This window comes from Ptychodera flava, chromosome 20, assembly GCF_041260155.1.
Source record: "Ptychodera flava strain L36383 chromosome 20, AS_Pfla_20210202, whole genome shotgun sequence".
NCBI lineage: Eukaryota > Metazoa > Hemichordata > Enteropneusta > Ptychoderidae > Ptychodera > Ptychodera flava.
The window spans coordinates 28,403,058-28,431,051 of NC_091947.1; the positions used below are offsets into that span (position 1 = coordinate 28,403,058).

The window sequence follows — 27,994 nt, forward strand, 5'->3', positions numbered from 1 at the left end:
TAGTATAGTGGATGAACTGTATTGTGCACCTGGACATTCTATCGGTTTAATCAGGAACTGTGACCAGAGATGGGTAGAAAGAAACTATCACAGGATTTAAGACAGGGTTCAGAGAGGTGAAAAATGCCTATGCCACCAATTTGTTCTTGGCCATCCCTGAAATACTTTCTTTTAGTCCTTCCAACAATAACAAGATTTCTAGGAGCTGATGATTTCAAAATAAAGGAAAATGAGTGCAACTTCACACATCGTTTTCTACCTTGGTTAATGATGTGGTATATTGAATCGATCAAAGTGGTTTTGTGATGATAGGACTGCCATCTGATGAATTTGAAGGTGTCAAGGATTGTTGATTTCCTGTCTCTAACATAAGTGTCAATACTTGTAAATGTCCAAGAAAGTATCTTGCTACCAATCACCAATTTCAGCCATAATATTGAACAGACCAGAAGACACATAATGTTAGCTTTACTTTGTCATAAGTATTTTCTAAACTTTGTTAAGTTTAGAACCGATTGAGATTAGAGATGCTATCAGTTAATTATTGCAGTATATACAGGTGCATATTAACAGATATAGGCAGGTGGTAATTAAACACTGATTTCGTGATCAACACAAAGTTCGTACTGAAATTTACAAATTACTTTTTTTGAGAATTGTACCGGTATGTCTCATGCGACTATTTCAAGAGCTATTAGTCACAAGAAATTTACTAACAAAGACACAACATGCTTATAATTTTACCACTTGGGGAGAACCATGTGATCTATGGAAGGGTGGGAGGAAATAGCAATACACTTCAGTAGACCATCAGGGCTATGGAAGGCAAGGATACTGTAAAGGGAATACTAAGGACTCAGCGGTCAAATTATTAAATGATAGCATCTCTAACCTTCATCAGTTCTAAACTTTACAAAGTTTACAAAATGTATGTTACAAGTTAAACTACCCTTTGGATAGAGTAAGACGTCTTCTTGTCTGTATTTGATTTGTCAAGAGTACAATGGCGACTATTGCTCCATTCTAAGCGGAAATATTCATGTCATTTCCTGCAGAATATGTACACTAGGTGCAGTGTGAAGTCTGAATTATAACATTTTGTAAGGTGCATTTTCAGTATCGCTAGATATTTCATTTAAGATTTAAACTTAGGATGGTTCTGTAGTTTATCTAAGTCCAAGCATATGATTACAGGGTCCAGGTTGGGAGACTAGGGAATGAGACAGGTGGCTTAAACAACAAAGTATTATGATTGTGTTAATCGTAAAATCAGTGTTATTCAGTGTTCTACATGCATTGATCTCTGTAGAGTGCAATTATGAGAAGTAATAGCATCTTGTAATCTAAATCTGTTCGACATGTTCATAGCGTAGAGAAGGTTTCAGAAAAGAGATTTCTCAATCAAAAAGTAAAACTACAGTGTAAATGTGTCTCCTTGTCTGTTCTGTGGCATTGTAGTTCAAGAAGAAATGAAATAGTCAAAGCTCTTCTACAAACAAGTGTGTGGAAATCTCAAATTCATTATCTGTATGATCTGTGTTATCGACAGGTGCATTGCTGTTTTTTATCTGTTTAATATAGGCATGAACTTCTGAATTTCAAAGAAATTCTACTCAAGTTCTTATATGCCGAAGAGTGCATTGTTCAGTGTTTTCATCTTTTGTCTAATATGCATGATATGATAACAAGGTGGTGATAAGACGATGGCGGGATAATTTGCAGGGCGTCTAGGGTGGTAGATTGGAAAATCAACATACATTCTGAAGGTAATCCACACTGCACGCAGATTCGGTTGGTCTCGCATCAACTTATAAGCAAAAAAAATGATTGTGCATAAGCTTAATATTGTGATCTTCGTTGAAGGACTTCAACTTCACAATCTTGAATCGTTTCAGTCAATTTTTTATCCATTGTGTAATGTGACAATTTGACATGGTGGTGAAGAGACTGTCCACCTACATCCTATTATGAACCACTATTGCTACAGTTTAATTATAGATTCCAGGTTCCACCGCTCTGTGTTGGGGGCTAGAGAATAGAAGCTGCACGCTTTAATAGCAAAGTGACATTCTGATTGCCACTGTTGTAACTTTATCCTTTTGGTGGTTGTGTATATTTACAAACTTGTTGACATATTTTTTTTCCCAACCCCGGACACAAACCACATGGTTCTCTGAGCTTCCTCACCTTTGGCCCTCAGTGTGCACATTCTTTGTAATTAAATTATGTTACGAGTAGCAGCGATGTGTGAATGAAGATTCTCGATATAGTTACATAACCTGCAATCAGGATGTAGGCCAGCTGGCCATTGGTGCAGATGCTGTCTAATTCATTAGCCTCAGACACAAAGCTATAAAGCTAGTGAACCCTGGACCCTGCAATCACATCGTCACACTATGCTGATTGACTGGCAAAAACTCAGTGAGTGATTGGTAGCAAGATACTTTCTTGGACATTTATTGGCAGTTATGTTAGAGACAGGAATATTCAATGAATTGAACTCTCTGCAATCCTGGCTATCAACAATCCTTGACACCTGCACATTTATCAGATGATGGTCTTATCATCACTACGCCAAATTACACAAGAGATGAAAAAGATTTAAATGACGATTGTGAAATGAGAAGTCCTGCGCTGTAGATCAGAATATCATAAATTACTTTTTGAAGGAAGATGGTCACTACTTTATCTCAATGAAATGCATAAGCAAGTTTGCATTGATTTAGAAAGAGTACCTTGCAAAATGTTATAATTCAGACTTTACTCTGCAACTGATGATAACACACGTTCTGCAGAAAATGAAATGAATATTTCCGCTTAGTATTGAGCAATGGTCGCCATTTTCCTTTTTCTAAATCACATTATTAATAAGATGAGAAGACGTCTAAAGGACAGGTTTACTAGAGATGCTATCATTTAATTATTTCAGTATATATTACCAGTGCATGTTACAGATTTAGACAGGTGGAAAAACGCTCACTTCGTGATTAACACAAAGTTTGTACTAAAGATTTGGATCAGTTACTCTTTGAGAATTATCAGTCACAAAGAGCTAATCGTCATAAGATAATTTCCTAAGGGTTGGACCATTTGATATTCTGAGGGGGGCTTGGAAGATTGACCGTGGGACGCTTTTCTGTCCCTGCTTCACCAGGAATTATTTATTTTCGACTGTGTCTGTGTGCATTTGCACATCTTTTTTTCACTCTGCCATTCAAAAGAATTTTTCTTGTGCACATGGGCGCTCTAAAATGCCAATATTTGCCATTCTGTTTGTGTAAGATGCTGTTCTTCATATGACATGGCAAAAACAGTCCAGGGAAAGAAATTTAAACCAGCACAAAATTTGCATGGAACTTGAGGCAAACAGCATCTGCCAGGTTTAGCCAATGGAGCTATTAATTGAAAAAGCTATCCCGGGAGCAATAGTTTGAGGTGAGCGGAAGATTAAATTTTGCTTGGGTAGGGGACATATTTTTGCTCGCAGGGAGCAGATTTTAGTTTTTTGTCAGGCAGGGCAGATATTGGTTGATTGGCCTTGGGACCGGATAATGTTTTTACAGAGCAGGGGAGCTTTAAAAATTCACAATGGGGAGGGGAAACAGGCAAAAATGTGTGGGGAGTTCGTATAAATGAAGTTTGAGTATGGGAGGGTAAGGCAAAAAATTTTCACTTGGGGGCAAACTATGAAAAGCTAATTAATTACCTCATGGACTTAAAATTAGTCAGTTCACATTATTTGTCCTGAACAATATCTCTTATCATAATAAGGACCCCTTTAAAAGTGCATTGTTCGTTGGCCGCACCTGATCTGCTTCAGAAAGCTGGAAAGTTGGAAAGAAAATAGAAGCATCCTTTACTACAACAAAATTACTGATGGAGACAAATTAAAACTCATGGAGGGCTCAATCTGTTAGAAAACCACTATCTGCTGTTAGTGATTAAGTTTGTTCCAGGTATTAGGATAAAAGCATGTCATGGCTTATCGACATTTAAAGATATTTAAAGTTGATGTGCCCAGAGCATGCCAAAAATTACAGAAATTATAAAATTGGGTGCCCGAAGGGTGCGCCAAAAATTTTAAGGAGAGACTTAAAGTAATTATATGTGCATTATTTTTTCCTTCATATCTGCGGGCAATCATTTTTTTTTTCTGCCATCCTGGCAGTAATTTTTATCACAACTGGAAGTTGTGATATAGAGGTGGTTTCAACCGGTGTTTGATGTCGTCCATTTCCGTAAACGACAAAAAGTCAAAAACTGCTGAACAGACTGCGTTGATATTTGATACCGATACATAGACTGGTTCCAAGGTTCCAATTCCGAAAAATGGAGCCAAACGGAGCGACGGTTAGATAGTTTTGGGAAATTTCTAACCCCCCTTTTTAACTAATTGATTTTAGGGGTCTTTCATATATGTAGTTTTGGAATGTACACCAATCCTGCATTGTGGACTGTTTTATGAGTTGTGTGAACAGAAATGAGGTTTTGATGAATGTTAGAAATATGCAGGATGGCTGATTCGAAGTATAAGAGATTCTATGGTCTTTTGGGCATCAAAAGCATTAAAAAAAACATATTTCATAGTTTAGATTCTCACTTTTGAGATGACCCTAGGCATTTGTTAAGTAAACATCCTTGAGTCAATATACAGACTTTGACATTCCAGAGATTAAGTATCCACAACCTCACATGTTACAGTCTTTCACTACAATGGTATGGCCCAAACCCATCGTTATCAATGGAAGTGTGGACCTGTCTACAGGAAATTGGGGTGAACAGGTTAGACAATGACGTTACAAGTTGTAGGTTAGTTATCAAGGTAGCACCAGCATAGAGTCCTGAGCATCTGTCCATGTGTTCTCACAGGAAATTACAGGGAAAAAATTATTTGAGAAGTTTCTCTCCTTTAAATAGAAGTATATTACAATTTAAACCTGTCATGGATGGATTGCTCTCAAATGATCTGAAACACAGTTATTGCCCATTAGCAACAAATCTATAGCAAGATTTATGTAAAGTTCATGAACTTACACAAGGTATTAGACAAAAGATGACCATGACTTTGCTACTTTTCAACATTTATTTCATTCAGATTTCCTCAGCTTAGTGTATAATTTTGTAATCTAATTACTGTCAACTTAGCTTTACTACACTTATTCTAACCTTATTATTCTTACACTACTGTTATACCTTATAACCACAAAATTTCAAGAGATGCATATATGATTGTCACTTAACAAACAATTTACAAATATGTCTTCTGCTTTTTTCTCCATATACATATACATGTCTCTTTTCTCATAAAAATGGGCTTAAAATCGCAATGTGAAAAATAGTCTTTCAGCTATATGTTGCTCATTGACTTCGTGGTCTGTCTAATTCACAGTGAGTGGGGTTGTTGATAAATGCCTATAATACTAGGCGGTCATTATGTCCAAGCGCCATTGGCAGTATTTTTTAACATAATGACCATAGGTCATTATACAACTGGAAGTTGTGATATAGGGTTAGCTTCAACCGGTGTCGGACAGTGTCCATTTTCCGTAAACGACAAAAGTCAAAAACCGCTGAACAGACTGCATTGATATTTGGTACTGATATTCAGACTAATTCCAAGCTTCCGATTCCGAAAAATGGAGCCAAACGGAGCGGCGGTTAGATAGTTTTGGGAAATTTCTAACCCCCCTTTTAACTAATTGATTTTAGGGTCTTTCATATATGTAGTTTTGGAATGTACACCAATCCTGCATTGTGGACTATTTAATGAGTTGTGGAACAGAAATGAGGTTTTGATGAATGTTACAAATATGCAGGATGGCTGATTCAAAGTATCAGAGATTTTCATGCGCTTTTGGTAATAAAATTGATAAAAAACAACTATTTAAATTTTAGATTTCTCCCATTTGTTATGACCCTTAACATTACGAGTTAGGTGGCGCGAATTGTGTTTTTCCGGAACAATTTCTAAACTACGTGTATTCCCTATGGGGGCTAAACAGCTAAAAACGATAAACACGGCAAAAAAACCACGATAATTATCACTTTCTAAATAGCGTTCTAAGTTTAGAAATTAGCTGTAGTTTAGAAAGTTTAGAAAGTCAGGCCTTAGGTTGAAATTTTTTTCCAAGGATATATCGGATAAAAACGATAATTATCACTTTCTAAATAGCGCTCAAAGTTTAGAAATTAGCTGTAGTTTAGAAAGTTTAGAAAGTCGGGCCGTAGGTTGAAAATTTTTTCCAAGGATATATCGGATAAAAACGATAATTATCACTTTCTAAATAGCGTTCTAAGTTTAGAAAATAGCTGAAGTTTAGAAAGTCGGGGCCTTAGGTTGAAAATTTTTTTCCAGGATATATCGGATAAAAACGATAATTATCACTTTCTAAATAGCGCTCAAAGTTTAGAAATTAGCTGTAGTTTAGAAAGTTTAGAAAGTCTGGCCGTAGGTTGAAATTTTTTTTCCAAGGATATATCGGATAAAAACGATAATTATCACTTTCTAAATAGCGTTCTAAGTTTAGAAAATAGCTGAAGTTTAGAAAGTCGGGCTTAAGTTGAAAATTTTTTCCAAGGATATATCGGATAAAAACGATAATTATCACTTTCTAAATAGCGCTCAAAGTTTAGAAATTAGCTGTAGTTTGAAAGTTTAGAAAGTCGGGCCGTTAGGTTGAAATTTTTTTCCAAGGATATATCGGATAAAAACGATAATTATCACTTTCTAAATAGCGTTCTAAGTTTAGAAATTAGCTGAAGTTTAGAAAGTCGGGCCTTAGGTTGGAAATTTTTTCCAAGGATATATCGGATAAAAACGATAATTATCACTTTCTAAATAGCGCTTCTAAGTTTAGAAATTAGCTGAAGTTTAGAAAGTTTAGAAAGTCGGGCCTCAGGTTAAAAAATTTTTCCAAGGATATATCGGATAAAAACGATAATTATCACTTTCTAAATAGCGTTCTAAGTTTAGAAATTAGCTGAAGTTTAGAAAGTCGGGCCTTAGGTTGAAATTTTTTTCCAGGATATATCGGATAAAAACGATAATTATCACTTTCTAAATAGCGTTCTAAGTTTAGAAATTAGCTGTAGTTTAGAAAGTCGGGCTTGGAGTGGAAAAAGTTTCCCAAGGATATATCGGATAAAAACGATAATTATACTTTCTAAATAGCGCTCAAAGTTTAGAAATTAGCTGTAGTTTATAAAGTTTAGAAATTCGGGCCCTGGGATAAAAAACTTTTTCCAAGGATATATCGGATAAAAACGATAATTATCACTTTCTAAATAGCGTTCTAAGTTTAGAAATAGCTGTAGTTTAGAAAGTCGGGGCTTAGGTTGAATTTTTTTCCAAGGATATATCGGATAAAAACGATAATTATCACTTTCTAAATAGCGTTCTAAGTTTAGAAAATAGCTGTAGTTTAGAAAGTCGGGCTTGGAGTGGAAAAAGTTTTCCAAGGATATCTCGGATAAAAACGATAATTATCACTTTCTAAATAGCGCTCAAAGTTTAGAAATTAGCTGTAGTTTAGAAAGTTTAGAAAGTCGGGCCTCAGGTTAAAAAAATTTTTCCAAGGATATATCGGATAAAAACGATAATTATCACTTTCTAAATAGCGTTCTTAGTTTAGAAATTAGCTGAAAGTTTAGAAAGTCGGGCCTAGGTTGAAAATTTTTTCCAGGATATATCGGATAAAAACGATAATTATCACTTTCTAAATAGCGTTCTTAGTTTAGAAATTAGCTATAGTTTAGAAAGTCGGGCCTTAGGTTGAAATTTTTTCCAAGGATATATCGGATAAAAACGATAATTATCACTTTCTAAATAGCGTTCTAAGTTTAGAAATTAGCTGTAGTTTAGAAAGTCGGGCTTGGAGTGGAAAAAGTTTCCCAAGGATATATCGGATAAAAACGATAATTATCACTTTCTAAATAGCGCTCAAAGTTTAGAAATTAGCTGTAGTTTAGAAAGTTTAGAAAGTCGGGCCTTAGGTTGAAATTTTTTTTCCAAGGATATATCGGATAAAAACGATAATTATCACTTTCTAAATAGCGTTCTAAGTTTAGAAATTAGCTGAAGTTTAGCTGAAGTTTAGAAAGTCGGGCCTTAGGTTGAAAATTTTCTTCCAAGGATATATCGGATAAAAACGATAATTATCACTTTCTAAATAGCGTTCTAAGTTTAGAAAATAGCTGTAGTTTAGAAAGTCGGGCCTTAGGTTGAAAATTTTTTTCCAAGGATATATCGGATAAAAACGATAATTATCACTTTCTAAATAGCGTTCTAAGTTTAGAAAATAGCTGTAGTTTAGAAAGTCGGGGCTTAGGTTGAAATTTTTTCCCAAGGATATATCGGATAAAAACGATAATTATCACTTTCTAAATAGCGTTCTAAGTTTAGAAATTAGCTGAAGTTTAGCTGTAGTTTAGAAAGTCGGGCCTTAGGTTGAAAAATTTCTTCCAAGGATATATCGGATAAAAACGATAATTATCACTTTCTAAATAGCGTTCTAAGTTTAGAAAATTAGCTGTAGTTTAGAAAGTCGGGCCTTAGGTTGAAATTTTTTTCCAAGGATATATCGGATAAAAACGATAATTATCACTTTCTAAATAGCGTTCTAAGTTTAGAAATAGCTGAAGTTTATCTGAAGTTTAGAAAGTCGGGCCTTAGGTTGAAAATTTTTTTCCAAGGATATATCGGATAAAACGATAATTATCACTTTCTAAATAGCGTTCTAAGTTTAGAAATTAGCTGAAGTTTAGCTGAAGTTTAGAAAGTCGGGCCTAGGTTGAAAATTTTTTTCCAAGGATATATCGGATAAAAACGATAATTATCACTTTCTAAATAGCGTTCTAAGTTTAGAAATTAGCTGTAGTTTAGAAAGTCGGAGTCAGTGGAAAAAAATTCCAAGGATATATCGGATAAAAACGTTGGTACACCATTTCTGTTGTCATCTGTATATTCCCTAGTGTTTCAAGGGGAAAAGTGTGAGCTTGTAGGAGCAGTCTTGTAGAACCTGGAAAATACTATCAATTTTCCCCAGAAGCAAGTTCTAAAAGCCAAAGCTGAAATGTGACTTGTCCAATAGACCGACAAGATAGTACCTCCAAATTAATGCATTGGCCCTATCAAAGGTGTTGCCGGCCAGGCTGCCATCTCCAGGCTGCGTGTTCACAGTGAAATGTGGAGTGCGTGAGATGAAGTCCCGCAAAGTTTTCCAAGAATATGTCGGAAAAAAGGCTGATACAACGTTTCTGTTGTAATCTGTATATTCCCAAGTGTTTTTATTAAAGTAAAAAGTGTGAGTATGTAGGAGTTTTCCTTGTAGAACCTGGAAAATACTATCAGTTTCCCTCAGAAGTAAGTTTTAAAATCCAAAGCTCAAATGGGACTTGTCCAATAAACCAAAAATGGAACAATACTACCACAGTTCTAATGACCAAGGTGTGTTCAATTACGATCGCGCGCGTCAATTTTGCTTCAAGTTAATGCTAATGAGGCATTGATAAGGCTATTAACATTAATTTGCACCACAATGGACACGATTGTCGTGGAACTATCTGACCCTCTTCTTGTCTTTGTCTGAACACACCTTGGTCATGCGAATTGTGGCAGTATGGTTATTTACATTCGTCTTCACGTCACACATCTGGTTTATTTGTCATTAACACTAGCGGTGGCTATTTGACAGTCTTTGTTTTGACGGTCAAAGAATAAACATTCACAATTTTTCGTCATCGCTCACTCAGAGCCACATTTCTCTACTTCATGACATTCAATTCTTGCCCGTTGCAATGGTCAATTCAATAAGGGTGCTTTTCTCGCGGCTTTATGGAAAAAAATCACATTTGAGCTTTGAATTTGCCGCTTGGCAAAACTAATACAGTATTTTCCTGATTCTATCCGACATATCCTCGAACAAATTTTTTTCACCCAAGGCCCGACTTTCTAAACTTCAGCTAATTTCTAAACTTAGAACGCTATTTAGAAAGTGATAATTATCGTTTTTATCCGATATATCCTAAAACCTAGAACAAATTTTTTCACCCAAGGCCCGACTTTCTAAACTTCAGCTAATTTCTAAACTTAGAACGCTATTTAGAAAGTGATAATTATCGTTTTTATCCGATATATCCTTGGAAGAAATTTTTCACCCAAGGCCCGACTTTCTAAACTTCAGCTAATTTCTAAACTTAGAACGCTATTTAGAAAGTGATAATTATCGTTTTTATCCGATATATCCTCGAACAAATTTTTTCACCCAAGGCCCGACTTTCTAAACTTCAGCTAATTTCTAAACTTAGAACGCTATTTAGAAAGTGATAATTATCGTTTTTATCCGATATATCCTCGAACAAATTTTTTCACCCAAGGCCCGACTTTCTAAACTTCAGCTAATTTCTAAACTTAGAACGCTATTTAGAAAGTGATAATTATCGTTTTTATCCGATATATCCTTGGAAAAATGTTTTCACCCGAGGCCCGACTTTCTAAACTTCAGCTAATTTCTAAATTTAGAACGCTATTTAGAAAGCGATAATTATCGTTTCTGGCTAAACTTTCTAAGTTTAGATTTAGATTTAGACAATTCTAATTTAGCTTTCTAAACTTCCAGCTAAACTTTCTAAAAACGATAAAAACACAATTCCGCACCTTAATGAACATTACATCTTGATGACATTAACTAGCTGCTGGACCTGTTTACTGGCGCATTGATTTAAAGACAAAGATCGTTTTATTTTGTGGACAAGGACGTGTGATTTCGTAAAACATAGTCTATTAGCCTGGAAATGTGATTTTTGCGACTATTGTTTACCCCACTGACAAACAGTGTGGTTTGAAAATGGCTGGAATTCGCTACTTTGGGACTTTGTTTTGTGTGTGCATTTGGATAAAAAACGTGTATGGTGTGATCAATCCGTTCAGTGAGAGAACAAAGGACTCTTACAACAGCACACAAATGAACCGCAGACCAACTTTGATAAGCCCCTATCACTTTCCCTCCAATCTTCCAATATCCCTTGGAAAACTCTGAGGTACTTTGGTCAGAAAACATACACTGTACCTGCTGTGCTATCTCCATTCGATCTCCCTATACAAGCTTCTGCATGGATCAAAACCATTTTGCGCCAGTTTGCAGCTATGGCTGTTTGATATTAGGCCAAACAAAAAAATATGTGCTGTTCCGATTACCCGACCCAACCAATTTTAAACCCCCGACCCTAGACTTTTTAGAGCCTCGTAAACCCGAAGTAAAAATAACGGTATGAAAAAACGTGAAACGCATGAAATCATGCGAGAACTATGACAAATCGCGCGAATCACGCGAGAACTAATACGTCATTCTTCTAGAAGTGATGCCAAGACGCTCATGCAGGCGGTGTGGGTCATGACATACGCCCTCGCGCGATCGCTAAATTGACCAATCAGAGCGCAGTAAAATCCACAATGGCGGAATACACGGACTCGGAAATTCGGCAGCGGGAAAGGTAAGAGAAACGTCAGTTTTTGCTAGTTAATTGATCGTTCAAGTGACAATGCTTGATATTCAAAACGATACCTTAAAAAGCTAGTTAAGACTCATTTTCCATCCCTTCGGAACGATTAAATTAACGTTATACACCGGGTTGACATCGACCTACTGACTTACGATGATAGTGATTTACATGACGACAGAGAAAGTTAATTAGCTGTGTTTATGCACCGCTAGCACTAAAACGGTGCGGGCGATACCGTTTCTGAACACAGTACAGTGCTTTTCATGTCTATAACAACGTAAAATTAATAAAGCGCCCCTAAGCGCCCCATCCGATGATCGTTAACGTTAGCGTTTAAAATGTTTGTGTTATAGTGAGTTTTGTTTATGTGGTCGACGGGCTGTCGACAGTGTCTTAGGGACGGACCATTAGATCTTGGGAGGGGGGTGGTCAAAAACAGAAAAAAAAAATTTCAGAACAGAAAGTTAGGAAAAAAAAATCTTCAAACTAGTTTGCAAAATAAAAAAAAAATAAATAAGAAGACAAAGGCGTAAAAAAAAAATCTGCAAAAGTCTTTAAAATTTTGAATTTTTTTTAGATTTTACCGACAGAAAGCAACTTTCTGTATTTTTTAGTACATCCTCCCGAACATTTTTAATTTTAATTTATACATTTAGAGTGACTGTATCCCTTATACTGGAAGTTGTGATTATCTTATCTTTTCAGGACTTTTGTATTCTGATCACTTGAAAATTATGAAATTATAGAGCCTGTTTTCTACTCGTTTCCTGCGTACAAACCAAGCAGGTACACTAGGTAAAACATTGAAACTATGGTATGGTTGTCAAGACAGAAAGTTGTATTTGCCTTTTAAGATCAAGGTAAACAGATGCAGGCCACATCAGTTTCATTTTTTTCACAGCATTTTATTGCAATGATGAATGCAAGAATGGGTGAACAAGTAGAAACACGTCAATAATGATAAAACAACATATCAAGTCATTATGTATTATTTTGCTTTTAAAAAGGCATTTTCAATTCTTTTTTCTCAAAAAAACAGCCTCAAAAAACAACAGCAACACATGTTTTAACATTCAACAATACACTACATAGAATGCCATCTATCCAACAAATCCCAACACAAAAACACACAAAAGGGGTTGAACTTTGAAAGTTTCTCGATAGCAAATACTGAATAAATCTGCATGAATAATCGTTTTTGTGTAGCAAATTTCAAAGAAATTGGACAAGCCCTTTCAGAGAATACAGATTTTTTGACCATGAATGGCATAAATTGCCCTAAAAAGACAAATATTGAAATTTCAACACATCTATACACATCCAATCAATTTGGACATGCTGCTACAGAGAAATAGATGTTTTGATCAAAAAAGGGCAACAATTGCTCTAAAAACACAAATATGCAAATTTAACTATATTATTTAGCTTACTTTAGCTTCTCAGCTTGTCAAAATCAATTGTAAATCATGAGATATGCATGATGTTTGGTGGGGTGAATGAAGCCATTTCACCACGCAGTAGGAAGGGAAGCCAGGAAACCCAAACAGTCAATTTTCAAAACTATAGGAAGCTACTGAGGAGCAAGAAGACCATGTTTCAGAGGAAGATGTGTAATTTGAAAAAAATGCTCCCAAAGTGCCACCAAATAACACCATTTTTATCTATATTTTTCAAAAGCTCCAACAGCAGGAGGGGGACACCCCCCTCCTGACCTCCCCCGCAAAAATACTCCCCAAGTGCCACCAAATAACACCATTTTAATCTCTATTTTCAAAAGCTCCAACGGCAGGAGGGGGACACCCCCTCCTGACCTCCCCCCGCAAAAATACTCCCCAAGTGCCACCAAATAACACCATAACACCATTTAAAGCTCCAACAGCAGCAGGGGGACACCCTCTCCTGACCTCCCCCCCCCCCCCCCCGTGACCGCTTGCGTGGCTGCTTGTGATGCTTGGCACCACATGTTTGCCCTCTTTATCTTCAGACAGCGAAGAACTAAAAAAAAAATATAATTCTGAAAATTTACTCTAAAAAAAAAATTTGCACAGCTAATCTCAATGGGAAAAAAAAATTTCAGAAATTACAATTGTAAAAAAAAAATTTTCACAATTTCATTGTGACCACCCCCCCCCCTCCCAAGGTCTAATGGTCCATCCCTTATGTAGTATGGCCTGTGCTTCGCCTATGTAACTCACAATCGAGTGCAACTGTGCGAAGATGCCGCGGTGAATTTTGTGCGAAATTTTGATCGTGGCATGGAGGTAGTAGAGCCGGCTATGGATTAGTGTCAGCAGATTGTGATTTGAACGTGAAATTTTCGAAATATCGTCGACAAAACTTGCGCAAAGGGTACATGCGGGCGGATTTGGAGTCTCGCCTATGGGATTTTCTCATAGCTGTGGTGCGGTTTAAAAAGTCGTGAAAGTCAAAATCACTGCCCCCCAAAAAAGGTAAAAACCCGTCTGAAAACACCACAGCTATGGGCCAACAGCTGCATGGGCAAACCATGGAGGTTAGTCTTTTCTTACCTCCATAGGCAAACACAGCACAAGGAAAGTCTGACTCACAAAATTTCCTGTTATGAGAGCTCACGTACACGTCCATGGTCAATTTATATTCGTATGTCTAATGTCATGTTCATTAAATCACGGACTTTGTCTGTGAGTAAATATAGGTGATTCTCCTATTACATATTGACTTCATGTACATTTTTTTCGTACATAGCAACATTCATCCACGAGACCAGGACCCAACACCGAGACATCTGAAGAAACAAAGAATTACTGAACATGAACGTCAATCCACCAGGCGTAGATCTCTCTTTCACCAAGATTTTGTAAGTATGATACTGTATGACACTGTACAAAGTACTGTAAATAATTGAAGAGGATGGACTCAAGTCTTAGTCACAGCTTGCTTTGTTGTTGTTTTGGAATGCCAGTTGTTTAATTAATCAGTTAATTAATGGATGAATTTATTGCTTCTCTCTATAACTATAATTCTTTAGGCCCCTCCAAATCCAGTTAGTGCAAAACGACGACCTTGGACTTTCCAGGAGGATGCTGCCCTTGTCGAGTATGTGGCACTGTATTACAGTAGTGAACATGGTTCTTCACAATGGCCCAGTATGCATAACACAGAATTTTGGAGTTGTTGTGCTGCTGCTGTCAGTGAAAAAACCGGGGAACACAGGCGTGAAGGTAAAATAGTGGATCTATTGCAGTAAATATGGATTATATACATGTTGCTTGAAACTAGTGTGTTTTGTAGTTGACTTCCAGGTACATTTTATGTGTACCTTACAAGTAGAAATGTGTTCTTGTGGGGAATTGAAAAAAAAATGAGTGACATGTTTTTTAACAGAATGAATGGTTAATTATCTTGCATGACATACATAGAATTTTTTTCTGTAAATTTTTTTTTTATGTTTTAGGGAATGCATGTAGGACACGTGTGAGTAAAACCCTGCAAGGAAGATTTAAGACCATTGACGATGCTGAAAATCATTTTAACATTTCCTACATGGACGACTTCAGTGCCGTTATGAATACATGGCTGCAACCAACCTCAACACCAAAAAAGGCATCTGCGAGTCCCTTTCCATCATCACCAATGGCTGCCTTCAGTCCAATTAAATTTACCAATCCTACACAGAGTCGTGGGGAGTACTTCAATAATACACTTGTTGGCTTCACAAAATTATCAACGAAACAGAAAATTAGTCTCCTAACTCAATTATTCCAACAATATTTAATTGAAAATGTTTCTTCAGAGTTAGTTCCCCCATTTGTTCCATTGGACTCCATAGATTTATTATCGAAAGCACTGCAGACATTGAAGAGCCATGAACAAGAAAACACTGTTTATCACCTGACTAAAGCTCTAGGTGTCAAAAGACAAGATAGTGAGTGTCCGCGCCTACCCTTGAGCAGAATGCCTTGGCCAATGTTGGCATATAATATCAAGTTCTTTGCAGTAGACTCTATCAAGGATGTTAGGTGTCCAGAAAAGTATCAGCAATATCTTGAAACCATGTACAGCCACTTTGGTAATAGGTGGTTATCCCTTCACTGTGGGCCAATGTGGTCGTACAATGAGTTGCAAAGTAATGAAGAAGAAGACCTTGAACTTGAAGAATCGGAAAATCTACCACCTAAAGAATCCAACTCTGCTGTCAGTGTAAATGTGCCCGAAGATGATATCTTGGCCAAAGCAATGGAAGTGAATTCAATAGTAAGACAAGAATTACAAAGAATGGAGGAGGCAGCATCCTGTGCTTCTAGCTTTCAAGATCAAACATGTGACAGGGAAAATACACAGGTAAGAGGGCAATTTCATACATTCTTCTGCAATAGCCTGTATGGAGTGGAATCAGAATACAATTGTAGATTTTTATATATTGTTAATTTTTATATAAATTATAGAAGTGATAGTGGCATCTTGCTAAAAATAGAAGGCTCCAGATACTCAGGCAAAGACCAAGTTAAATATGCTGTTTGTATTGGGACCCCCTGAACTATAAATAAATTCGAAATGAATTGAGCACATGAATGGCAGTAGGTGTATAAAAACATGCATAAAAACAGGGTTGTATCTGAGAGCAATGTTGTAAAGTTTTACTGCATACGGCTGCTGTACCCTATGTATCAATAATAAATGTGTTTTTGTTTGAGAGTTCAAAATTTCCTTCAATAAATTGCCAGTAGTGATGTACAGTTTTCAGGTGACTGAGGTAAATAGGTATTCGTTTTCTGTTTAACACTCCAGCATTTCTCCAGTATCCAATGTTCGTCCACTGATAGAGGTGATGATACCATAACTGGTGTATGGAATACTATTGAAGCGGGTGAGCAGATAGACATATGTGATGGAAACCCTGAAGTTGCTCATGATGTTGCTCAACAGAGTAGTGGTAAAAAGGGCTTCCAAGGAAATACCCTCCAGGTAGGTAAATGAACAAGTGCTAAATGCATCCTTAAAAATAGTCATTCTGACATAAAGTTAGGTTTAGTCCCCATTGGCAATATCTACGACTGTCTGTCTGTATGTGTGAATGTATGTATGTATGTATGCATGTATGTGTGTATGTATGACATGTTGAGAATGTTTAATGAGCTTACCAAAACATGTTAACAATGCAAAATATTTGTGATGCATGCATCATGGTCATGCAAATGAAATATTTCAGGGTAGGTTGAACATGCCTAAGAACAGGATGTTGCTGCATTAATAGTGAGATTGGTGTCTGTCAACATTTTTATTTAGCTTAGTGCAATCATTATAATTCTATCCATATATAGGCCAAAGTGAACATTGTTGGAGTGTCAAAGAGAACCATCACAAGGAGGATTGAAAGAAGTGGCCACTCAAGAGAAACGGGGATCCAGGTCAGCATCTTTTTCACTTGCATGGTGTTTTCTTTACACAGTACAGTAAGCCAGATCATACAATAAAGGATGGTATATGAAACTTAATATGACGCTATTGTGTATCAAGTAGTCCTTTGATTATACTTCAGTCTAGGCTTTTCACTTCTAAATAAACCTGTGAAGCTTATTTTTATCACTTGTCACTGCACCTAGATATCTGTTACTATACCTTCATTATGTTCAGTAACATAGAATCATTAATGAAATGCAAATTTTGTTTTAACATACAGCGTAAAGTTTTAGAGGCTTTAAAAAAGAAGATTCCTGATGGACGGTGGTGGATTAAAGCAGATGGAACTGATTTACATGCTGGACTGCGCGAGTCAATGAAACATGAGTGGTCGGGTGATGTGGACCTGGGTGAAGGGAATTTGCAGGAAGAACACAAGAAGTACTTACAGAATTTACAGTTTGTTGAGGGAATTGGTTTGAAGGAGAGAAGGGAATTAGCAAGGGTCAAACAGGATCTTGAAACAGTGACTCTTTTATTGGTTCAGGACAGCAATTTCCTTCAGAAAGGGCTTCTAAATGCCAGAGATGTTTACAGGAAAAAGCAGAAGCAGCACAGTGTGTCTGAAGAAAGCCTGTTTGCCCTTGCATGGAACATTGAAGAGTTTGAACAGCTAGAAAAAGAAAATAGAAGGTTGAAATGTGAGGCAACAGAATCAGAGAACGAATCACAGACAGAATTCATGTTCTCAACATCAGTGGTTGTTTGTGCAGATTTCGGAAGAGCCTCAAGAATTACGTCAAGGCGTAATAATGAAGAAGAGGGAAGCTGCAACTCATTTAATGGTTTTCATGGTCTCTGATGAGAAAAGAAATATGAAACCATATGCAGTCCCTGTAGGATGATGCCATACAAATCCCTAACAGACTCCAAGTTACAGAAACTGAAAGAAGAACTGGTACGGGAAATGAATAGTTTAGATATGGTTGCTGTAGGTAAGTGTGTTAGACTTTCTTACTTTTTGTAATAGTTGAAACCTTGAAATTGAACCCACCACAATACAAACACCACCATGTGCGATGCATGTATTTCTATATACTATATATAATAATTTGTTTGTACTGCAACCACTGACTTCTTTGCGCAATTCTTCTATAGAACACTGCAGTAGTCTGCATGGAGTACTTATATTGGATGGGCGAATGTATTCCCTGCAAGTCCATGTACTTGTCACTCTTGTCACATTGTCATGTCAGTACTTCAATACTATGACCCTTTTGTGAGTTCATTGTCCATACTTGTCTCACAATACATGTAAACTTTATTTAAATTTACTGTTGACAGGATTTGTAACTGATGGGGAATTTAATTCTCTAAGAACAAGGGAGCTTCAAGACCCCTGTCTGTTATCCAGCTCATCATGGACAGCAAGGCTGAGGCAAGAGGTATACACAGTAATGAAATTGCCCAGTTCCTAACAGCAAAACAGTATGGTAAGCATACTTTATCACAGATACACAACATAGCTAGTGAAATTTTTTCAAGAAGGTTGATCTTATCTCCCACTTTTCATTTACTTCTACAATTTGCTAATATTTGTCACATGGTGTACTATCAACCTGATACTAAGTAGTGCTGTACTGGTAACAATCATCAATTAAAGGCCATCTGCTGCAAATTAATTCTTTGCTTTAATTCAAGGTAATGATGTTCCGACTATCCCCCTCATCCATCACCCAGCAGTCCCGCTATCAGATGTTAAATGGTTGGCATTATTTATGGATAATGAGGATGTGGGGTTCAATGAGGCCATCAGAGTATTAAAGAGAAAACTGTTTCCATTCAGTTATGATCCTCATACATGGATACCAGGTACTTTAATTTCTCCAATTTTTTTCTGTTACATCTTTCATATTTTGACCACCACACACAGTTAGATATATAATGTAATTGGTCACTTTCATGACCTTACATGACCCAAAATCCCAATATTTTCAAATGTATATGAAGTCAAAATTGAACATTTTTTTTCAACAGAAATACAAAGTAGTGTTTCAAAATGAGATAGTAAGTGGCAAGTCAATACAGTATTCAAACTGCAACTGTTAATGTGTGCAGAATTTGTAACCTAACAATAACACTCAGACATCAGAAAAACAAAACAGTCATGTCACACACGGGCCATGAAAATGGCTAATTTCTTCATATCGTATGATTATGCTTATTAAGGTAAAAGTGAAACACAGAGTGAATGTTTAAAGAGCCTGATGACAGTGTACCTATTTCGCCATAAAGTGAAGGCTTTTAAAGAAGATGGCATAGACTTTTCCAAGTACTTGTACATACCTGAGGTCAGCAATATAACAGGAGTTGAAGAACATGCAAGGGAAGATCATGGCCATGTCTTCAAAAGAATTGGCCATTGTACACGTGCAGGATCAGTCCCAGTAGATTTAAGAAGATTTGTTGAAGCTTTGCATGACCCTAATACAGGTAAATCTTAGTTTTTAAAGTAAATTGACCAATTAAAATCCAAAAAGGTCAAATGTACAGTATCCAGTGTTATTTTCAGCTTTTAGCTGAACTTAAATTCAAACGTCTCGAAGATCTAGAACAATGCTTGTACATACATACATACAGACAGACAGACATGCATGCATGCACACATACAGACAGACTGACATACACACAGTATTCAAAATATGAATACTGGGCATGAAACCAAGAAAATAAAAAAGTCCTGTAACATATCTTTACTTATGCTCTTGATCATTGTCAGTACAGGTCATGTGGTCAACCACAGAAATGTAAACAATTATAAAAATATAAAAAAAGATATTTATGCTGTATTATACTAAAGTGTATTTCACTGTGTAAAAAAAGTGAAAATCTTGGTAAATTAATGCTTAGCATTGCAAATACAACTTCTCTCAAAACACCTTCTTGTGTATCAATCACTGTTCACAATAAATATGATTATACTGCAAATTTGAACAATACTCAGTAAATGAATGCACGAGGTTTTGTTAAATTTTTAGGACTTACTTATACAGCCCTTACTGGGAGAAGGAAGCAAAATGTGCAAGATGTTGAAAGGCTGCTGTCACCTGCTGTAGCTGCTTTCTTTGAGTCAAAAAACTACCATGAGGAGGCTCGTTTTGTCAGAATTATGGCAAATTGGCACAAAGCCATAGATGGGCGAGGCCTCACAGAAGCTACAAGAAGTCAATACAATATTGATATGCTGGATTTCCTACTTGAGGATTGGATGCCTTGGTACTGGTATGATAGGGATTACAGTACAATTGATCCACTTAGGTATGTGATAAGTTCTCTTTCAAAAGGACAATTCTTGTTCTTTTTACACATACCATACAAACACAGCCTACATGCATAAGAGAATTGCTATCATTTACAAGTAAATAAGAATCAAGACTGAAATTATCTTTTGACAATAACAATACACATTATGCAGACTGACTTCAACACATGTTTCAGTTCAACACAAGCCAAGGATTGTCTGTTTAGCAATAATAAATCGGGGTCAAAAGACATCACTTGGAATCTAAAGTGAGCTGCAACACAGGACTAATGCACCCTGTTTTTTACAGCAATATTACTAATCAATGGATATTTAATATAAACAACCGACACTGATGATTGCAACCTTGCAACCAAACAAAAAATTGTGTATGCAGTACACATTACATTGCCCTGGCCTAGCCATAATTATGTGATAGTTTTGATTATTGTATTTCACACAGGCCACTGAAAGGGATCAAGGGATTAACAAGAGAGGTGGTAGTTGCTATAATAGCAAATGTTGAAAGTCTGGAACACTGAAGGAAATTGAATGACTTGTATGGACCAGAGCATCCTCGGGCATCAACCACAGATGACGTGGAAGGTTTTTTTTCAATTATCCACAATATGTTTGGCAGAATATTTGATCATAAAACATTCAAGGATAACACAAGGTTAGTATATTTGCTGTGGGCAGTTCATTCAGTGGAATTTACACTATCTGTAACTTTTTGCAATTTGTCATTATTTGTGTTCAGTGTGCTAAACAGTAGTTTCTTGCTCCGTGAAACCATAATGACCATAGAATTTTTATTACAGGAAAATTTGTAACGAATTCAGCAAGCGACTAGATGCAGATCTTCCTTTTTATTATTGGACAGGAACAGAGGATCGCTACACAATTGGTGAATTGCCTTCATTCAACGAACCTTCAAGACAGGGCATTGAAAGACTTGATCGAATGCGCATAGAGAGACGGGCGGATCCCGGTGTATTTCATGCCAACAGAGCCAGCCTTCCAAGACGTGGAGCTCTGTCAGTTAGAGCAGAATTTCACAGCCTGCCTGAACTGCTGCCACCTCCACCAAACGTGGCCGTTGATCAGTAAAACTACACAACAATTACCTCACTGATAGACTTTTATGAACAACTACTTGTTCCCATTGACCTTTGCGGGTGATACGTAATGTCGCATAAAATCCCATCTCTCTAAATGTTGTTCTATACCTCACATGACTCAACTCTACATTTGTAATACAATTTCTTCTGAGTGGAGGATGAACATACTGTGTTAGTTCAGAGGCTATGTATCCAATTTTTTTCCACTCAGTGTCTAGATTAATATACACAGCTATGGCATCTTTGTCAAATGCATTTTCTGGTTCTGGACTCAAACGAACTGAGATGTTTTCATTGTTATCCTCCATCCTAACAAAAGCCTCTTCAAGGGTAGATTGGCGAGAGTTATCTTTGGTCACCCCTAAAACCTTAAACTGCAGACTATGTTCAACATTTTGTTCAGTATCAGTATCTTCAGATAACTGGCTAGAAATTTCTAGAGATCCTAATGAATCAGACACCGATGCACCTATCTAGGATAGAATTACCAGACTCAGATGTGGTGACTGATCCAGTAATAGTAACATCGTTACAGGGTTTCCATTGCCATAAATTTACATAATTGGTTGCATTTATTGTTACATTACAATGAGCACTACACAGGATCTTACATGGTACAGACATTAAATTAACTTGAATGTCTGCTGCATTCATCACACCTTTTACAGTTTTGTAGGCATTACAATCAGTTTTGATGTTCACTGTCCTTAGATGAAGCGTTATAACAGGGCAGCATGGTAGCGTCCATGTAATCATATTGTCCACTCTTTCCACTGTCACAAATATGGATTTTGGGTCCTATGATAAAGAAAATTTAATTGAATTAAAGGTAGTAAAAGTCCAACATGTCAGGATAAATTCACCATTATGTACCCTACTATAAAAGGTAACCATGAAGTGAATATCAAAGCACAGTGAATAGTAGCAGTCAGATTTTTAAAAAAATGGACAATCTTCAATGCATATGCAGACCAATTCATTTAAGGAGATATACTACTTATCTTGAATCAACAAAAATTTTAAGGTGATACATGTAGCTGTTCTAAAGATGTGCAGAGGATCAACAAATATATGTTACCTACATATACACACAGACAACTGATGATGTGAGCTAATAAGGCCCCTGCTATATAACATATACCAAGAGACCAGCACAGTAATACTCACCAACAAGGCAGATGGTGTGAATGAATTTACTGTCTTGAAGTTGCTTGTATCAATATTTCCAACTGCCACTTCAAGCACTTTGGACGGACTCAATTTTCTGAATTTATTGTTAAATGCATTTTAACATTGATTGGTCTTTTGTGTCTAGGAACATAACATTGTCACATGATAACCTGCAATTTCCATAGTCATCTCCTTCACTGCCTCAATCAACCAATGTTTGATTCAAGGCAAATGTTAAAACTTGTAATCACAGCTATTTTGTATTCTGTTTGTATCACAATCACACGACTCAAGTGTACAATTTACATCGAACAATGCAGTATATGTAATATTTACATGACATTTATTCCAAGTAGGTACAATACAATGTGTACAATATTGTGCAAACAATGTCAAGATTGATGCAAATCATGTGAAAGGATACGTTCCAGCTTGTGGATAGTCACGGTGATCATTACCATTTGGATATGCTGTTACAGGTGCCAGGTACTTGTTGTTAATGTCGTATATCAGCTGGTGTTTGAATGTATATAATGCAACCCGAAACTGGTGGCCGTAGTTATGTGGTATCTGCAACGATTTCTTTAGTATGACTGATATGTATGGCAGGGTCTGAAATGAACATAACACTATAAGGTCATCATCAGCCATGCATCTGCTGTGTACAGTTCATTGTTATGTAAAACTTGTCAAGCTGTGTACGGTAGCTGTTCACTCTGGAACTGTCAAAGGAACTTTGTACACCTGACATTTGCGTCTGAAGTGTTCCTGTCACCACTGAGTGAATACTGACACCGTGGGTATCCCTTCATGTATGTACTGTCCATATTGAATAAAAGTACTTTCAAACATACAACACTAGCATTGTCATAAGTTTAAATCTTATAAAATGAGTCATTACCTCAAAAATATCTTTGTCACCAGTTGCCATGAGAAATTTGGTTGCTGCGACAAAACCAACATTATTTATATTTTTCAAATAGTCACACCCCAGTAGGATACACAACCAGACAAACTTTTCAAAAGTCCATGGGAATTCAAAACAAAGATGTAGCTTCTCCTGTTCTATGAGAATTCCTCCGCCATCTTCTAAACGTGCCTTAAACAGTACCTAGGATAAAATGAGAGTACAGCATTTACTGGTAACTGTGAAGTAACCAGACAATACTGATACGATAAAACATGTATCACACATTACTAAGGTGGTGTTCTGTCATGTATTGGTTTCCATGCAGTCTAAACAAAGCTGATTCCTTACACTGTGTCATACTACGTACAGTGAATAACATCATAAACAGTAGAGTGAGAAAAGTCTAGGATAACACACTCCTGTAGGTACAGCAGTCAGTCCAATGAAGGGAGTACTAGCAATCAATAGTTGAAAGCCACTGTTTACAAGTTTTTAGTACATTTGCATGAACATATCAGTCGCTATATCCTCATAAACATCTGTACCTTAGGAGCCCCATATGCCAAAAGGTCTGAATCTTCGGTCATAACAAAATCAACAATACCTCTTCTAGCCATGTAAGCCATTTGGGCATCAGCCTCGTAAGGAGCAACAATGTAATAGTATTCTGTTTGCTGCACTGCCTGTAATTGAAACACTTGTGTTACTAGTAAGTAAATTCACATCAACAGATGTATATTAAAGGGACAGTAGCTGTAAGTTTGATGATTTTTTTAGTGTTTTTGCTCTGTGTATTTACTTCAGTTTCTTGTTCAAATCCATACCGGTATAACATGTTGAAATGCCCAGTGTTCAACTTATCAACACAACCTGTATATATATTAAAGATTGTTACTGTTGATGAATGAATTTTAGTCCTGAATAGAATTCAAATGTCAACACTGACAATGCACATAAGTCACATACACCATTTGACTTTACAGGGATTACTTCACAAGCAGAACTAATTTCTGCATACTAAATTTCTGCACAATACTTTGACCAACATGACTGAATGCTCTGGAAAGGCCAAACCTGTTTTTAACATTAGGTCACACATACACAAATGTAATCTTGCAGTGGATAATATAGTCAATTATAACAACCGGGAATGGTGGGAAATGAATTTTAAATACACGATACCCTAAGTTCTCGTGATAATTTACCTTTATGACTGCAGTCACCATTTGAAATGTCACTGTGACCCCTCTTTGAAACTGAATATTGGCTTCTTGAATTTTATTTTCTTGTAATAACGCTTTTCCTCTAGTAATGGCCGCTGCACGTTCTCTGTTTTAATATCAGTAAAAATGACCCATGAGCAAGGCAAATATAAAGACTGTAAATGGTCTTGATGTGAATGAAGGCACCACATGATAATACAGAATAATTGTAAAAAAAGCTAATAAAAACTGTGCACTCAATGAAAGCTTTGAGATTTTGTGAATGTTGTATGTCTTCATGCGAAATTCTTCTATTCAAGGTAGTTCTGTGGAGCATTGAGATTATGAAACAAGAAATGTACACAGACCTTTTACGTGTGTCATCTACATCTTTCTTAGCTGGTAATGGAATGCCATCAAATACCAATATTGGCTGAATACCATGGGCTTTCAGTGCATCTAACCACTTCATCACGTACTTTACAAAGCTGAAACAAAAAAAATTCCTAGAATTTAGTGAAAAACAAGTACCACTGCAGGGCTCGAAATTAGCGGTAGTCCCGCGTCCACAGACTACCAACTTTTCCCTGGGGCTACCAAAGTCCATGAAATGGTAGCCCACATGGACTACCAAAGCCTGGGACAATGAAATTCAGTCAGTACTTGGCGTGCCATATCTGGTCTTTCACTTTTGGACGAGCTAAATGCTGGACACAGTAAGGCCAGACCATGACTTTGTTCTGCAAATTGCAAAGACGATCTTGCGATGGAACTTTGCATTACAAAGTTTCAATATCTAAACTGATGTAGTTGGATGACAGGCACAGAAAATGATTGCCAATGAAAATGTATTCTCATTGCATTTTTGATCGAAATATATCAATCACAAACTTCTCCCTACTACAGAAAGCCAACGGTCTATTTTTAGCCCTGCTGAGAAGGTGGTGGACATTGCCATGACGACTATCAAAATTGGCATGCAACTCTGAGAATGAAACGGGTTGTCAATACAATGATTGGTCACCAAACGTTTTAGTAACACTGTTGTCCGTTATACCAGTTTCCTTTGGGTAATAAAGGTATGCAAGTAGTCACATCAAATGACTAGAAAATTCACTTCATGGGCAGAATCTTGAAAAATAGCTTTTTCTTCTCTTGTTTTTGAAAAAAATTCCCTAAATTAAAATATGCATGGGCTACCAGCCATTGTCACTTGGCTACCAACTTCAAAAAATGGTAGCCCGAGTGGACTACCAGGGAAAAAAGTTAATTTCGAGCCCTGCACTGCTTTAGTCAACTCAAGAAGTCTGTTAATCCCATTAAACAAACATAGATATAAACACAAAGCAGACTGTCTCTTCTGGGGTAACACAATTATGCAAGACTGAAAACCAAGTCAGGAAGGCTGACATTTTCTAAAGTAACTGCTTCATGTAAAATGTAGTACATCTAAGTTTTACACTCGATGGGGATTAAGTCTTACCTGTCTGTGACATTTCCACAACAAAGATCTGCAGCACAACCGTATGCCCCTCTGTGCAATAGCATTGAAGCATCAACAGCAATTACACTGCCCCTCATCTCCTCAAAGTAACCCTCTTGCTGGCATTGGTTAGTTTTGGTAATAAATTTTTTATACCCATTTCAACAAGGGACCTAATATACACGGCAAGAAAAAATAGCATTGTTATCATAATGCTTCATTACAGGATAGCAAACGTTTTATTTACGGACGAACACATAGCTTGTAGCTTTTATACACTTCATTTGATGCATATCTCCACTAAATAAGTAACATAAAAAATAAAGATGACCACTGTTGTTACAACGTTTCACGTATTTCGGGACCACCGTCTCCATTCGTCATTTAAAACACCTCTATCGAACGAACTTTAGAGCACGAGTCGCTAAATCACAACGTACGGGCCCCACAACACAATGGCCCGGTCAGCTCTTTGTGCTTCCCGTAGGCCGTACGCAGGACGATTGTAATTTTGTATGCTTCACGCCGAGCCGTAACCCGTGGCTGAATCGGTTCGAATAGACCCATGACTGAATCACAATGACAGACAAGTAGAATGAAAACACGAATAAATAAGTTTCTTACCTTCAAAGATGTTTTAACATACGGAGAACAAACGCGAAACACAGCCTTGCTGGAGCACGTTTCTTGGCCGGAAGTGAGCCGCTTGCGTACTGGGTTCAAAATGCGAGCAAGGCCTTGGAAATTACCCATGGTGCTTTGCGACACGACCCACACCGCCTGCGTAATGGGGTGGTAATGCATGACACACCAATATGAGATTACAAGACCCGGGGATCTTGAAACCTTTTCGCGCATGCTCCTGTTATCACAGGTCAAAGTCCAAAGCCAGCTATCACCATGTGTCGATGCGCCGATGATAGGGGCAGCGTAGGTTTTGAAAGACGAGATATGACAGTATTTCCCCGGAATTCACAATCTTGACAGAAAATCAGGCTTCAAAAATAACAAAATCGTTCGTAAATGGCCGATCGGGCATTCATTTTTTTTCGTAAATTTTCATTTTTGTTCGTAATTTACGAAAGTTACGAGCGACAGCGAGAGCACACATTACACGATGGTTCATAATGTTCATTTACAAAGTTCAGTCAAAATGTACTTTGAAAACGATAGTATTTTGACAGCTGTTACCGCGGCTACTTACTATAAAAAGTCTGTTGAAAAAGAGTACTAAATATCGTTGTTTTTCAGGTCAACAAGTGATTGAATCAAAAACATGTGTCATGAAACAGTAAAACAACAACTGATAAATAAGTAACTTTTCTCAAGAGTAACTTGAAACGCCTCGCCTGAAAGAAAATTTCATCCCGTTTCACAGAAACTGACCGCCACAGCAATGAACGAACGGTCGGGGAATCCCCACGAAAATCGCTCACACTATGTACTCATCCAAAACATTGATTGTTCACTTTTTAGCTGCATGATTCACTTGCCAAAAATATTTTTATTTTGTAGATAAATAATTGAATTTCTCAGTTTTTTATTTCGTTTGTTAATGAAAAGTCATTTTAATGTTTTTAGATGCTTTAAAAATTTCAAAACCCGCTAAAAAGCGACTATTTGGCCAAAATTCAAACGAAAAACACGAAAACCAAGCTCGAATCATGGGCTATTTCTGTATGAATACTCTCAGTCTCTACTCTCGCCGATGCACGATTTTTGCACCGAAATTTTTCACTCATTTTCGTTGGTATGACTTTGAAACTCCAGGAAGCGATTAAGAAGAAAGGGATACCTTGAATTATTGAGTTTTTTGCTGATAATTTGCCAAATTCAATGAGAAAAAACACTACGAAAATTTCCACACGCTTAGTTACACACAGTGTTTCAGAGGCCTCATGTTCGTGTGGTATAACATGTGATCATGGA

General features: G+C 36.9%; 2 protein-coding genes across 3 annotated transcripts; one reads left to right on the forward strand and one right to left on the reverse strand.

Annotated features, from left to right (window-relative positions):
• Window positions 1–11,380: 11,380 nt before the first annotated feature.
• On the forward strand, window positions 11,381–23,326 carry LOC139120502 (uncharacterized). 2 transcript variants are annotated; one of them, XM_070684963.1, is made up of 13 exons: window positions 11,381–11,490; window positions 14,224–14,335; window positions 14,507–14,699; window positions 14,933–15,819; window positions 16,267–16,443; window positions 16,800–16,886; window positions 17,159–17,873; window positions 18,223–18,371; window positions 18,580–18,750; window positions 19,108–19,371; window positions 19,917–20,196; window positions 20,643–20,855; window positions 21,001–23,326. In XM_070684963.1, exons 1-7 carry the CDS (start codon window positions 11,450–11,452, stop codon window positions 17,738–17,740), a joined length of 2,079 nt encoding a protein of 692 aa, XP_070541064.1. In that variant the 5' UTR covers window positions 11,381–11,449; the 3' UTR covers window positions 17,741–17,873; window positions 18,223–18,371; window positions 18,580–18,750; window positions 19,108–19,371; window positions 19,917–20,196; window positions 20,643–20,855; window positions 21,001–23,326. The 2 variants fall into 2 exon arrangements, with proteins under 2 accessions (XP_070541064.1, XP_070541065.1); XM_070684964.1 differs by having other exon boundaries at window positions 21,063–23,326.
• LOC139120504 (exonuclease 1-like) lies at window positions 19,617–26,822 on the reverse strand. Its single transcript, XM_070684965.1, has 9 exons — window positions 26,690–26,822; window positions 26,066–26,238; window positions 24,951–25,070; window positions 24,586–24,709; window positions 23,926–24,063; window positions 23,372–23,581; window positions 22,895–23,082; window positions 22,468–22,564; window positions 19,617–22,098 (listed from the first exon to the last, which is right to left on the reverse strand). The coding sequence occupies exons 2-9, from the start codon at window positions 26,161–26,163 to the stop codon at window positions 21,754–21,756; spliced, it is 1,320 nt and encodes a 439-aa protein (XP_070541066.1). The 5' UTR covers window positions 26,164–26,238; window positions 26,690–26,822; the 3' UTR covers window positions 19,617–21,753.
• Between the last annotated feature and the right edge of the window lie 1,172 nt (window positions 26,823–27,994).